At 53.1% G+C, this 12,378-nt stretch overlaps 4 protein-coding genes across 4 annotated transcripts; all 4 read left to right on the top strand.

Moving 5' to 3' along the window:
- Positions 1-581: 581 nt before the first annotated feature.
- Positions 582-3,346, top strand: N7498_000962 (uncharacterized protein; the record flags this gene model as incomplete). The annotated part of the gene is made up of 4 exons (XM_058448025.1): positions 582-639; positions 715-1,004; positions 1,162-2,518; positions 2,574-3,346. 4 exons carry the CDS (start codon positions 582-584, stop codon positions 3,344-3,346), a joined length of 2,478 nt encoding a protein of 825 aa, XP_058313436.1.
- Positions 3,347-3,971: 625 nt separating this feature from the next.
- On the top strand, positions 3,972-5,069 carry N7498_000961 (putative mitochondrial carrier protein (Pet8); the record flags this gene model as incomplete). The annotated part of the gene is made up of 2 exons (XM_058448024.1): positions 3,972-4,031; positions 4,095-5,069. The coding sequence occupies 2 exons, from the start codon at positions 3,972-3,974 to the stop codon at positions 5,067-5,069; spliced, it is 1,035 nt and encodes a 344-aa protein (XP_058313435.1).
- A 587-nt stretch (positions 5,070-5,656) lies between these two features.
- Positions 5,657-9,322, top strand: N7498_000960 (WD repeat protein; the record flags this gene model as incomplete). Its single annotated transcript, XM_058448023.1, has 8 exons — positions 5,657-5,778; positions 5,835-5,913; positions 6,052-7,291; positions 7,348-7,564; positions 7,627-8,585; positions 8,638-8,726; positions 8,786-8,981; positions 9,038-9,322. Exons 1-8 carry the CDS (start codon positions 5,742-5,744, stop codon positions 9,320-9,322), a joined length of 3,102 nt encoding a protein of 1,033 aa, XP_058313434.1. The 5' UTR covers positions 5,657-5,741.
- Positions 9,323-10,045: 723 nt separating this feature from the next.
- N7498_000959 (tetratricopeptide repeat protein) lies at positions 10,046-11,761 on the top strand (the record flags this gene model as incomplete). The annotated part of the gene is made up of 1 exon (XM_058448022.1): positions 10,046-11,761. One exon carries the CDS (start codon positions 10,046-10,048, stop codon positions 11,759-11,761), a length of 1,716 nt encoding a protein of 571 aa, XP_058313433.1.
- Between the last annotated feature and the right edge of the window lie 617 nt (positions 11,762-12,378).

Genomic DNA, 12,378 nt, shown 5'->3' with positions numbered 1-12,378 from the left:
CTCCGTCCGCGCTCTTCCGACGGTCACGGCGAGAGCTGGAAACCAGTCATGAGGGCATCCGCCCAGTACTGTAGTTGTCAATAATGGCTCAAATAGAAAAGTAGCTAGAGCCGCAAGAACCGCACGTAACAAGAAGCACGAGCAAGACCGGGAGACAGACAAGCACAGGCAGTCCCCCGCCACCCGCAACTGGTTTTGTCTTCAGGCCCAGACCCCGAACTCTCCCCTCTCCTCTACCGTGATCTGGGTTTTACTACTCTACTTTACTTTACTTTTATCTCCAACCCCTCCTCACCTCTCCCCTCCTCCCCAGATTCTATTCTGGTTCTTCTTGACGTTCCCGCCTCGCCCGTTGCGGACGTTCGGCTTATCGCACGGATTCGGCGCCGAAAAGTTAAGGGAAAAGATTTGCCTCACCCACGTAATCGACATCTTCTCGCCCTCAATCACCGGACTCTCCTTCCTTGACAACTACAAGGCTTGCGCGTGCGCGAGAGAAGAGAGGGCTACGACCCCAGTAATTCTTCGCACATCCGGACCGTGAAAGGCATGCGGCCCGCTCGGTCTTGAGTTGGCGTCGAATGAGTATGACGTCTGAAACGGCCGATTCGACCCCAACCGCCAACTCCGTGGATTCAGGTATGTCTTGGCTTGTCTGTCACTTCCCTTTGGGTGCTGAATCCCTTGCCTGACTATGCATGCTCCACGTAATAGGTTCCCAGTTAATGCAAAATCCCGCCAAGATGTCCGCCCAGGCCTCGGGCGCCGATGACTCCAATGCCAAGTCAAGATCTCAGCCCGGTCAAGTCCGCTTCTCGTCCGTCACGCATGAGATCGAACCTTCTTTGCAGTCGCCCGAGCCGGAAAAAGCCCAGGCCGACACGCCCAAGAAGACGACCGACGAGGAGTTGCGTTCGCTCGCTAGGAGCCTGCAGAGTTCCCAGCTTCAGGAGTCTCGACTGCGCAACTTCTCCTTCGACCCAATGTCTCTTCCCACATCACGAGTAAGTCTACGTTCTTCTCAAATCTCTATTTCAGCTTTGCCGGGGAGCTTGAGCGGATCACCTGGAGTTTGTGGTGGTCGCCCAATGGCGACCGGGCTTCCTGCACGCCCGTTAGTGGAGAAAACGGCCATGCTGACTGGAACTCATCACCGCACAGGTTGGATCACGAGAGTCGAGTGATCGGAGTCAACGAGATGGCAACAGCTCATATGTGACCTCTCCCCACGCATCTCCCCCCGTCTCCGCAGTACAGTCACCTCCTCTGACCCCCGCCGTCACCCATTCCCGCGAAGGTCGATCCAGCGAGAGCACGGCTTCACTGAATGCCGTGGGCCGAGCCAATGCTCAGGCATCGGCTATTACTCCTGAAACATCGCCTCCCGTCATATCCAGTGAAAATAATGGCACCCAACGAAGTGCCCCAACTTCGCGCCCCTCCTCCACCGAACAATTGTCCGCAAAGCAAAGCGGTTCATCCGAACCTCCTGCGCAAGTCTCCAATGTGCCACGACACCGAGCTCAATTCTTCATTGGGACCGACGCCACCAGCTCTCAAGAAGAGAGCCCTCCTGCAACCCCGAGGGAATCGTACACGCCACCGGGTACCATCACACCAATCGGCGAACCCAACGACCCATACGCCCGCAGCAGGCGGCAGCCACAATCGAAGAACTTGGGGCAACTGGACGCACGGTTTATCTTTGGAAGCCGTGATTCAAAGCGGTCGTTTCGGCCTGGAACACCTCGGTCGGCCAGCGCAAGTGATGTCTCCAAATCGGGCGACAAGAAAGGCATATTTGGAAACAGCAAGAAGGAACACCACGAGCAGAAGAGTGGACATGGCCACCACCATCACGGCTCCATGTCCGAGCTGAAGCGGTTCTTCAAGATGGGCCACCGGGGCAAGCGACCGGAGTCGCCGACTTCCGCGGGCAAACGATCGAGCCGAGGATCGGGCAAGAGTACTTCATACCAGATGGCCACCGAAAACGTGCCTTTCGCTGATGACCACGGGTTGAACTCCAAATATGGCAAGCTGGGGCGGGTCCTCGGATCTGGAGCAGGTGGCTCGGTTCGACTTTTGAAGCGAAACAGCGACGGGGTTACCTTTGCAGTGAAGCAATTCCGTGATCGCCATAGCTGGGAAAGCTTGAAGGAATATTCCAAGAAGGTGACGGCTGAGTTCTGCATTGGCTCCACCTTGCACCATGGCAACATCATTGAGACCCTAGATATCATCCAGGAAGGAAGCCGCTGGTACGAGGTGATGGAATATGCGCCATTTGACCTCTTCGCAATTGTCATGACCGGCAAGATGAGCAAGGAGGAGATTGCCTGTTCCTTTAAGCAGATCCTCAGTGGCGTGGCATATCTCCACGGTATGGGATTGGCCCATCGAGACTTGAAGTTGGACAATGTCGTGGTAAACGACCACGGCATCATGAAGCTAATCGACTTTGGAAGTGCGGTCGTGTTCCGCTATCCCTTTGAGGACGACATTGTTCCTGCTTCAGGTATGTACCATGCACTCTGCAGGCGCATTTGAAAACCTTCTGACCATATAAACAGGCATTGTCGGCTCCGATCCATACCTTGCGCCTGAGGTGTACGACGAGAAGAAATACGACCCTCGCCCCACTGATGTTTGGTCGCTGGCGATCATCTTCTGCTGTATGACTCTGCGCCGCTTCCCGTGGAAGCAGCCCCGCACCACGGACAACTCGTACCGGCTGTTCGTTGCTACCCCGACTCCTGGCACTCCGGTCCCGGATGCCAATCCTCGGAGGGATCAAAGCCGGCCCAAGTTAAGCACCGATATTCCACCCACCGTCCATGAACAGAAGCAGCTGCCCCCTACTTCCGCGCCAGCCCCCGAAGCTGCTAAGTCGCCCGCAAAACTTGAGCCGCCTGCGCCGGAGCAGAACGGCTCAAAGGATGGCGATTCTCCAACCACACCGACCTCTCCAACCGAAGCTGCGAAGAAGTCCAACACTCAGACCAGCACCAACCACGAAAAGCCCACCCGCACGACCAGCAAAGAGGCCCCTCCTCTCCCGCCAGGCTCTCAACCGCAACCAAAACAGGAGGTCATCAAAGGCCCTTGGCGACTTCTCCGCATCTTGCCGCGGGAAAGTCGCTTTATCATTGGTCGTATGCTGAAGGTCAACCCGAAAGAGCGAGCAACCCTCGACGAGGTTATGTCGGATGAATGGGTGCGCAACATCGTTGCGTGTGAGCAGCTGGGCACCGGCGAAATCATTAACGCCGAGGGCCACACACATGTCCTCGAGCCTCCGTCGCACAGTCCTCCCGTGGCCAGCAAAGGCAACAAGGCGAAATGATTCATCTTCCGTGTATCAATTTTTATTTCTTGTGTTCATAATTCCCTCCGCGGCCTGACCAATGGTTCCGCAACTCGTCTTTTATCTCTTTTCCCTCCTTGCCCATTTTCTTTCCATCCGCGCTTTTCGACCCGTCTAGATGATTTGTGTGTTCTCTGGGAATTGTTCCGTGTGATGTTTTCCGGCGTTATGAAGAGCCTCGAGTCGAGAAGGAAATCAAGGCCCTTCCGTTCAGTGTTAGATGTTTCTGCTAGAAGTGGAATTGGTTTAGCAGGGGTGGTTCTCGAGCGGAGCGTTCGTTATTGCCCTCGGGGCATCATAGTAGATACTTCTAAATACATATAAGCTTTTCCCCGGACTCGCACTTTATTGTAGGTCTTCTATCTTCAGCGTTCATCGAGGATCGACCTGACGTAAGGCCCGAATCGGCGATATCGGAATGGCCTGACCGCGGAGCAAAACTTCGGAACTTGGATCTGCGGCGGAGCTCGGTTTATCGCGGCGCTTTCGCTCCTCCGGTCTTCCAACCAGTGTTCCAGAACTGCAGCAATTGCTTCGCCAGGTCCATTGAATACACAGCATGCTCTTGCGGTAGAACGCCCTACATCTCCCGACTCATTCCATCATGAGCCAGCAACCCGACGGAGAGCCATTGGTCTCCTCCCTCTGGACGAGGTCTCTCCTGGTACGAAAACCGCAACTACAATCACCTTCTTCAGCTTTATACTAACCAAGATACCAATTCCAGTCCGGCGCTGTCGCAGGCCTAACCGTCGACTGCTCTCTCTACCCCCTCGACACCATCAAAACCCGCCTCCAAAAGGCACGCGACCCCACCGCACCCCAAGCAACCCGGGTCTCTCTGCGCCAAACAGTCCGTGGAATCTACGCCGGTCTCCCCTCCGTCCTCTTCGGCTCCGCTCCCTCCGCCGCATCCTTCTTCATCGTCTACGACGGCGTCAAGCGCCAGCTCCTTCCCCCGACCACAGGCTCGGCACCCTCCGAAGCACCCTCCCGCGCCCATGTCTTCTTCACACACTCCGTTGCCTCCTCACTGGGTGAGATCGCCGCTTGCGCTGTGCGCGTGCCGACCGAGGTCGTCAAGCAGCGTGCTCAGGCTGGCCTATTCGGTGGCTCGACTCTGCTTGCCTTGAAAGATATCTTATCTTTACGACATGCCGCGCCTCCTCCTTCTCCAACTGCGGGGACAAATGCAACCGGAGCTGCTACCGCCGCGGCCCCTGTGAATCGGGGCTATGGCCAGGTATTCCGCGAACTGTACCGCGGTGCCGGTATCACGATCGCGCGCGAGATCCCCTTTACCGTGCTCCAGTTCACCATGTGGGAGTCTATGAAGGAAGGATATGCCCAACGCTACCTCCGGAAAACAGATGTTGGGTCTGGAGCGGTCATTCAGGAGCAGATCCCCGCTTCGACGAGTGCCATGTTTGGTAGCGTTGCGGGTTCTATTGCAGCCGGCCTGACTACCCCCTTGGATGTTATCAAGACCCGCGTTATGTTGGCCCGTCGTAGCGATGGTGCCGGGTCTCCGGTTCGTGTTAAGGAGATCGTGCGGGGAATTGCGCAGGAGGGATTGGGTGCCTTCTGGCGTGGAATTGGGCCGCGTGTGGCATGGATTGGTATTGGTGGTGCTGTCTTCTTGGGCAGTTATCAGTGGGCGTGGAATACGTTGGAGAATAACCAGCGAGCGGAGGACGAGTGAACTCATCTTATGGGATATACTATTGTACATTATCATTGGCTCTATAGAGGTCCTGAATATGACGGGAGAATACATCTATTTCGATCTTTCGTCATTATGTTTCGATATTGAGCATCCAGCTCAATCTTTGCGTTTGTTCCGCGGTAAGAAGCTTGCACGGGGCACGTATCGCATGCCATTTACCCGTGCACTGTCTAAAAGATACTCGGGCTTTTGATTGGGGAAAAACGCCGTGGAAGAATTCTGCTTATCGATGTCCATCGAATCTTCGCATCGAATCCTAATGAAGCGCGTAGAAGAGTCAATATGCAACGATGACCGGTATAACATACGAAGAGAATAAAGAGTGATGAATATTACCTTGACTAGGAAGACATTGGAAAATAATGCCCGGACCAAGGCCGAATGTTGCGGCATGGCGTCGCCAAAACCATCCATCCGATGGGGACGGTGCCCCTGGCGGATCCCCAGCTTCCCCTCATTTAGCCACTTTCCCCTCTCTCTTACTTCATTGCGCCATTCCTCAGTTCAAGCTGGCAACGTGCATGGAGTGTTTTGTTGTTGGTGACGTCGTCCTCCCCCACCGAAAACGTGTGATCGGCCCTCGATTGAGGCAGATAAGCTCCGCATCTCCTCCGCAATTCCCTCTCCCACACCCCCCAACCTGCATGTATGGCACGGAAACTGAGTCACCAGAGGGTCGCCTATGGTTTGTTCCTCATTCCGATGCTGGCCATGGTTTCCCATGCTAACCATTTCCTCCAGTACTTCCTCTGCCTGATGCCCCAGGCGGGCATCGGCTGGGGGTCAATGGCCTGACCGTTGACCGTCAGAACTCCATCCTGTAAGTCTGCTGACGACAATGCGAAGTAATACGCTTCCAGGGAGACATATGACCTCCATAATGCGATTGTTGTTTCTCTCGATGCCGTTCTCTCTTCGCGTTGTTCTCACAGCCTCTAATGTGACGTCTATTCCCCAGGTACTCTGCCGGCCGCGACGGTGTCATCTGTTCGTGGGATCTCGACTGCCCTCTGGCCTCGCTCCAATCCGAAAACCCATTTTCTGCTTCCAATCGAAAACCGGGCCCGACACAATTCAAAACCCAGGTCCAGGCTCACAGCCACTGGATTAACGACATCGTCCTAACTCAGGGTAATTCCGCTCTCGTATCCGCATCATCCGACACGACTGTGCGTCTCTGGCGCCCGCACTCGGAGTCTACCGAGGTCCCCGAGCGCATCGGCAAGCATACCGACTATGTCAAGGCGCTAGCTAGTCCAGATGCCCAAGCTAGCTGGGTTGCGTCCGGTGGCCTTGATCATAAGCTCTACCTGTGGGATCTGAATGGCGGTGGTGAAATATTGAATATCGATGCCAGCGGTGATGATACGGCCGAGAAAGGCTCCGTCTACGCGCTGGGTGCAGTCTCGTCGGTGCTCGCCAGCGGGGGGCCGGAGAATGTCGTGCGCGTATGGGACCCCAGGTCAGGGAAACTAGTCACCAAGTTCGTCGGTCACACCGATAATGTTCGCGATATCCTGATCAACCAGTCTGGGGATACCATCATGACGGCCTCTTCAGACCAGACTATCAAAATTTGGTCACTGACGGCAGGCCGTTGCATGAACACTCTGACCATGCACAATGACAGCGTGTGGTCTCTCTATTCCGACCACCCAGATCTTTCGGTCTTCTACTCTAGTGATCGATCTGGCATGGTGGCTAAAACTGACACACGAGGCTCGCCCGACATCGAACAGGGCACTTGTGTTGCAGCGCTGCAAGAACATGAAGGTGTTGTAAAGGTGGTTGCTACTGATGACTTTATCTGGACAGCTACGCCTAAGTCGAGCATTAATCGATGGAGAAATGTTGACACTACGCTGGGTTTCGAGTCGCTGCCTGAACCTGGACGAACTATCGACTCCACTGCTGCGCCAGAGAAGTCTTCCGACCAAGAGCCCAAGAAAATTCCTCCCAATGCCGCATTACAACTGTCTACTGCATCCACATTGCTCGGCAAACCGTCGCCTTCGGGTGGGCAATCGCCCGAGCCAGATATGGAGAATGATCTTGGTCTCACAATTCCTGTCCATTCGCTGCCGGAGGAGTCTATTGAGGGCCAGCATGGCCTCATCAAATGTTTAATGTTGAATGATCGAAAGCGAACTCTCACTCAAGATTCGGCTGGAGAGGTTGTCTTGTGGGACCTGCTTAAAGTAAGTCGAAACACCGCCATGAAATCGTAACAAGCAAGAAATAACATGAAATACAGTGTGTTCCCGTACAAAACTTTGGCAAACGTCATATCGATGATGTCGCTGATGAACTCAACACCGTCGAGAGCATTTCTCACTGGTGCACAATTGACGTCCGAACAGGAAGACTTTCCGTCATATTGGAGCCCAATCGTTGCTTTGACGCCGAGGTCTATGCGGACGAGGCTGGGCTATCAGAAACTGATCTCTCGCAATTCCGAGAAGACCAACGAAGTATGTTTTCTTTTTCTTTCCATAAGCAAGTTCCCGTTGTTCAGGCCACTTACACCTCATAGTCAATCTCGGCAAATGGATTCTGCGCTGGCTTTTCGCCCCAATTGTGGACGAGGAGATCCGACGAGACAACGAGTACCGTGAGTCTGCTGTTGCCAAAGCGGAAGAGCTTGCTAGGCTCAATCCTACCATGGGTACATCTGCTCCTACCGATGATATTCCTCGTAGTATGGGCATTCCCATATCGCGTGGTATGCATAGTATGGACTTCCCTGGGAGCCCGAATATGTCTGGATTCGGTATCAACGTTGGTACGCCCTATTCGGCCAACTATTTCAGCACTTCCATGCAGAGCACTTCCCCTTTTCCAGCCCTTGATGTTGATACCCCCGGATCCATGAATCGGACTATGGATGCCGTGCCGGGTTCATTCTCGGATAAAAGCGACTACTTCTCGTCAATGCCAATGCCCCCACCTCAGGGGCCGTCTCTGATTTCTCAGCTTGATACCGACAAGACTCCCATGTCACCTGAGGTGAACATGAACTCCGTGGTACCGCAATCACCAGCAGAGCCTGACAAAGAGGAACGCAAGAAGGGCAGTTCTTTGTTTGGGAAAAAATTCCGTATGGATTTCCCCAAGAAGCTAACACGCACTTCCACGGACACCAAGCCTCAGATCCTAGAAGAAAAGATCGAAGAGTCGGAGATTTCCTCCATCAAGGAAGAGAAGACGTACGAGGCGAACATCAGCGGTGTGATCGATCGAATCCGCAATGACTACGAGGAGTTCCTGTCTTCAAATCCTAGTCAGGACTTGGTAACATCCATCACCCCGAGTGAAGAGAATGAAACTCCTCGGCTTAATATCCCTCCGCGAACAGCGGTTTTCATCCAAGAAGAAACGGGTGACACTGCCGTGGCTTCTGATCTCTACCGCGGTAGCGTAGGACGCATTGGTCAAGAAATTGAGCGGCTCGAGAAGGCAATTCCCCATTGGCTGGGTGAACTGCTCCTAAAGGTCAATTGTTCTTCTAACGAACTTTGAAGTTCCAAGCTGACTCTCTTTTCAGAATCAAATTCCATTTAAGGAGCATGTCAAGATCGCTTTTATCCTAAAGCCCTACGATGATTCCCTGCCACCAGTTGTGAAGCCTGAACTGTAAGTGCTCCATTACTTGTCGAGTGGCCTGGTACTGTGTTGAGACTAATTCGCCACAGACCGACTGCCAATGGTGGACCCCCAAGCAACGTGAATGGCAACAACAACAGCTCTCGACTTAACGCCAACCGTATGCTTCGGGTCAAAAAGGTCCTAGCTTACGTGGCTGAGCGCATCGATCCTGCTAACCCTGACGAGCCTGAAGCGGAAGCTATGCAGCCGGAGGAGTACCTTGACCTATATTGCCAGAAACAGGTAAAGTCATTCCAATTCATAGTTGCGCTTTGCTCCTGCTAACTTGATTATTTCAGCTTTGCCCGCCGAACATGACTCTGGCCACGATCCGGACGTGCCTCTGGCGCACCTCTGGTGATATGATTCTCTACTACCGAGCGAATGGGAAGAAGGAAATCCGGCCTCCTCCGTCGCTAACTGGTAATGACGAGAATCATCTGACCGCTGGCGAACCTGGCTCTCTTAACGGTGCCCTTAACGGCGCCCTTAACGGCGCCCTTAACGGCGAAAACATGGCACCCCCAGGTAGTATCCATTCAATGACCAACTCTGGGTCCGTAGCCGGCTCAGTCACTACCTAGAGAGTTACTCCATTTGTTTCTTCCTGTGATATTACTTGAGTTTGACATTTTTGATGCGTGTGGCTTTTTGATTGCTAGTGATGATCTATATGGCCATTTTCTTCTGGGAGTCATGGGCCTGGGTACATACGGAGACGCTCTATGATTCCCCCTTGGCTGATATCTATGCTCCATATATTTCTTCGTTTCCTTGGTGCCAGCGCATGCACTGCATTGGCGGGCGCTTCTAGCCCCGTGGTCAGAGCGTACATTTGTATGTAGAACCGAGATACCTGTTGCATATTTGTTCCCCGCAGTATCGCACCACTCCTACGTAGCTTGAGGCATCTACAATACCAACCATATTTAGAAGCTCAAACACCGAGGCTGCGGTGGAACTTAACTTGGCACCAACGCTCGACAAACACTGAATATAGACTGATAGGATACATTCTACAGTACTCGCCTTGACAAAATTACCATGCGGTACAGGGTTTCGTCTCCGTCAAAATGAGGTACAACCAATAAGGGACGAGTATGCAGACTGTTCGTATCCTCGATTCAATACATTCGAAACCGGGGCCGAAAGTTTCCATGGTTGTATCTACCTCGGGAACCTGATACGACCAGTCAGCTGTAAAACCCAGCCCCAAACCCCAAATGCAAGTCTCACTCACCGTATAAAGATCAGGCATCCGCTCTTACACGACCCCTCATTTATCGACCTTCATTCTCTACCCCGACATGACAGTCACCAACCACATCGTCAAACGGACAGATTATGTCTACAATCTCGGCAACTTTGGCCGGCCCATAACAACCATCAGCACCCAGGCCCAGATTTGGTTCAATCGCGGTTTAACTTGGGCCTACACCTTCAACCACAAAGAGGCAGCAGCCTGCTTTGAACAGGCAATTGCCCACGATGATTCCTGTGCCATGGCATATTGGGGCTTGGCCTATGCCCTTGGCCCCAACTACAACCACCCGTGGGAGTTCTTCGGCCGTAATTTGGAAGATGTCGCCCGACGCACTTACAACGCCGTCCAGAAGGCCAAGGCCCTCGCTGCAACCGCTACACCAGTGGAGCAAGCTCTCATCACTGCCATTCAAGCTCGCTTCCAAGGCGACAAGCCCGCCACGATGGAACAGTACAGAGCCCATAACCGGGCGTATGCTGACGCGATGGAGGTTGCTTATCGCGAATTTGACGATGACCTGGATATAATGACTCTCTACGCAGACTCGATGATGAGTCTCTCAGCCTGGAAATTATGGGACCTTGTCACTGGAAAGCCCAAAGAAGGAACACGCACTTTGGAAGCCAAGGAGGTGCTGGAGAAAGCTCTCCGCAATAAAGATGCCTATCAGCACCCTGGCCTGCTGCACATGTACATCCATCTTATCGAAATGTCACCCACGCCAGAATTAGGTTTGGTTCCGGCAGACAGTCTGCGTTATTTGGTTCCAGATTCCGGACATTCATGCCACATGGCCTCGCATCTGGATGTTCAGGTGGGGGATTATCGTGCCGCCGTCCTCGCCAATCAACTCGCGACCATCGCAGATGAGAAGTTTTTGAAGCTCGAAGGTCCCTTCAATTTTTATACAAACTACCGCATGCACAATTACCACACCCTTATCTACGCAGCCATGTTCGCCGGCCAGAAGGCCGTCGCCCTCGATGCCGTCAACCGCATGGAAGCTACCTTGCCGAAAGAGTTCATCGCCCAGATACCAGATTTCCTCGAGGTATACATGTCCGTTCGTTCCCACGTCATGGTTCGCTTTGGAATGTGGGAAGAAATCATCACATGCCCGCTTCCCGACGATCCCGTACTGTATTGTGTCACAACCGCAATGGCGCACTACTCCAAAGGTGTTGCTTATGCAGCAACTGGGAACATCGCCGGGGCCGAGCACCAGCGGGAACTTTACCTAGAGGCTGCAAAGCACGTCCCGGAATCACGGCTCGATTTCCCGAATAAGTGTGTCGATATCCTGGGCGTGGGATCTGCCATGTTAGACGGCGAGATCCAGTACCGTCGCGGAAACTACGATAAGGCATTCGAGCACCTCCGCCGAGCCATCGAATTGGACGATGGCTTAGGATACGGTGAGCCGTGGAGCTGGATGCAGCCTTCTCGCCATGCGTACGCTGCGCTTTTACTCGAGCAAGGCCATGTCGAGGAGGCGGCGGCTGTTTATCGCGCGGATCTGGGCCTTGATGACTCTGTTATTCGTGCACGCCATCATCCGAATAACGTGTGGGCTTTGCAGGGTTATCATGAATGTTTGGTGCGATTGGGTCGCACGGATGAGGCCAGGGTTATTGAGCCGCAGTTGAAGGTTGCTGTTGCGGTGGCAGATGTGCCGGTCACGTCGTCTTGTTTCTGTCGGACTGATACTTCGCAGGTACCGGATATGGAGAATGTTTGCTCTAAGAGAACATGTTTGTAAACCCAGGCGGTTTTCGTTCCAAGATGATTACGAGCACTCAATATTCTGGCAAAACGTCCTTGGTACGTTTAGGAACTGCTGTCCAGAAGAACAGCCTAGTTTTAGATAAGAACAGATCTATCATAAACCCGCGCGCTACCTTGAGTAGCTTCCCGGTGTAGTGAATGTGCACAATAACCACCCTATGCAAGTCCGACAGTACACCATGACGAGTACTCTTTTTCAGTGCCCTAGGGACTCCTTTGGTTTATGTCGGGCCCGATGCTATATCTCCACCGCAGTGTTAGATAGATACCAGACGGAGTGTAAAGAGGCCTCTAGCGAACCGTAATCGAAAACCTTGGAATTCAAGGTGTCCATGTTGCTATGAAGTTTTTTCAATTGCTTCCCTCGGAGAAAGTTGCACGTTTGATAGATCATTCCATGGGGCTGGATCCCAGAAACGCCATGCTGAGCTCGATATACTTTTTTTAATTTTATATTTGCGGTGATACCTCTCTTGTTTGAAAATATCTTATCCATTTGATCATTGCGCAGGATCAAAGGCCGAGTGGGTAGTTAAACGGGTGGCGATTGGTCCGATCAAACGCCGAATTTAACTAAATGTGGCTTCTTGC

Source organism: Penicillium cinerascens, assembly GCF_028974065.1.
Source record: "Penicillium cinerascens strain IBT 15544 chromosome Unknown contig_16_segment0_segment0, whole genome shotgun sequence".
Taxonomy (NCBI): Eukaryota; Fungi; Ascomycota; class Eurotiomycetes; order Eurotiales; family Aspergillaceae; genus Penicillium; species Penicillium cinerascens.
Note: the sequence above shows the minus strand (reverse complement) of the source record. Positions and strands in the feature narration are given on the sequence as shown.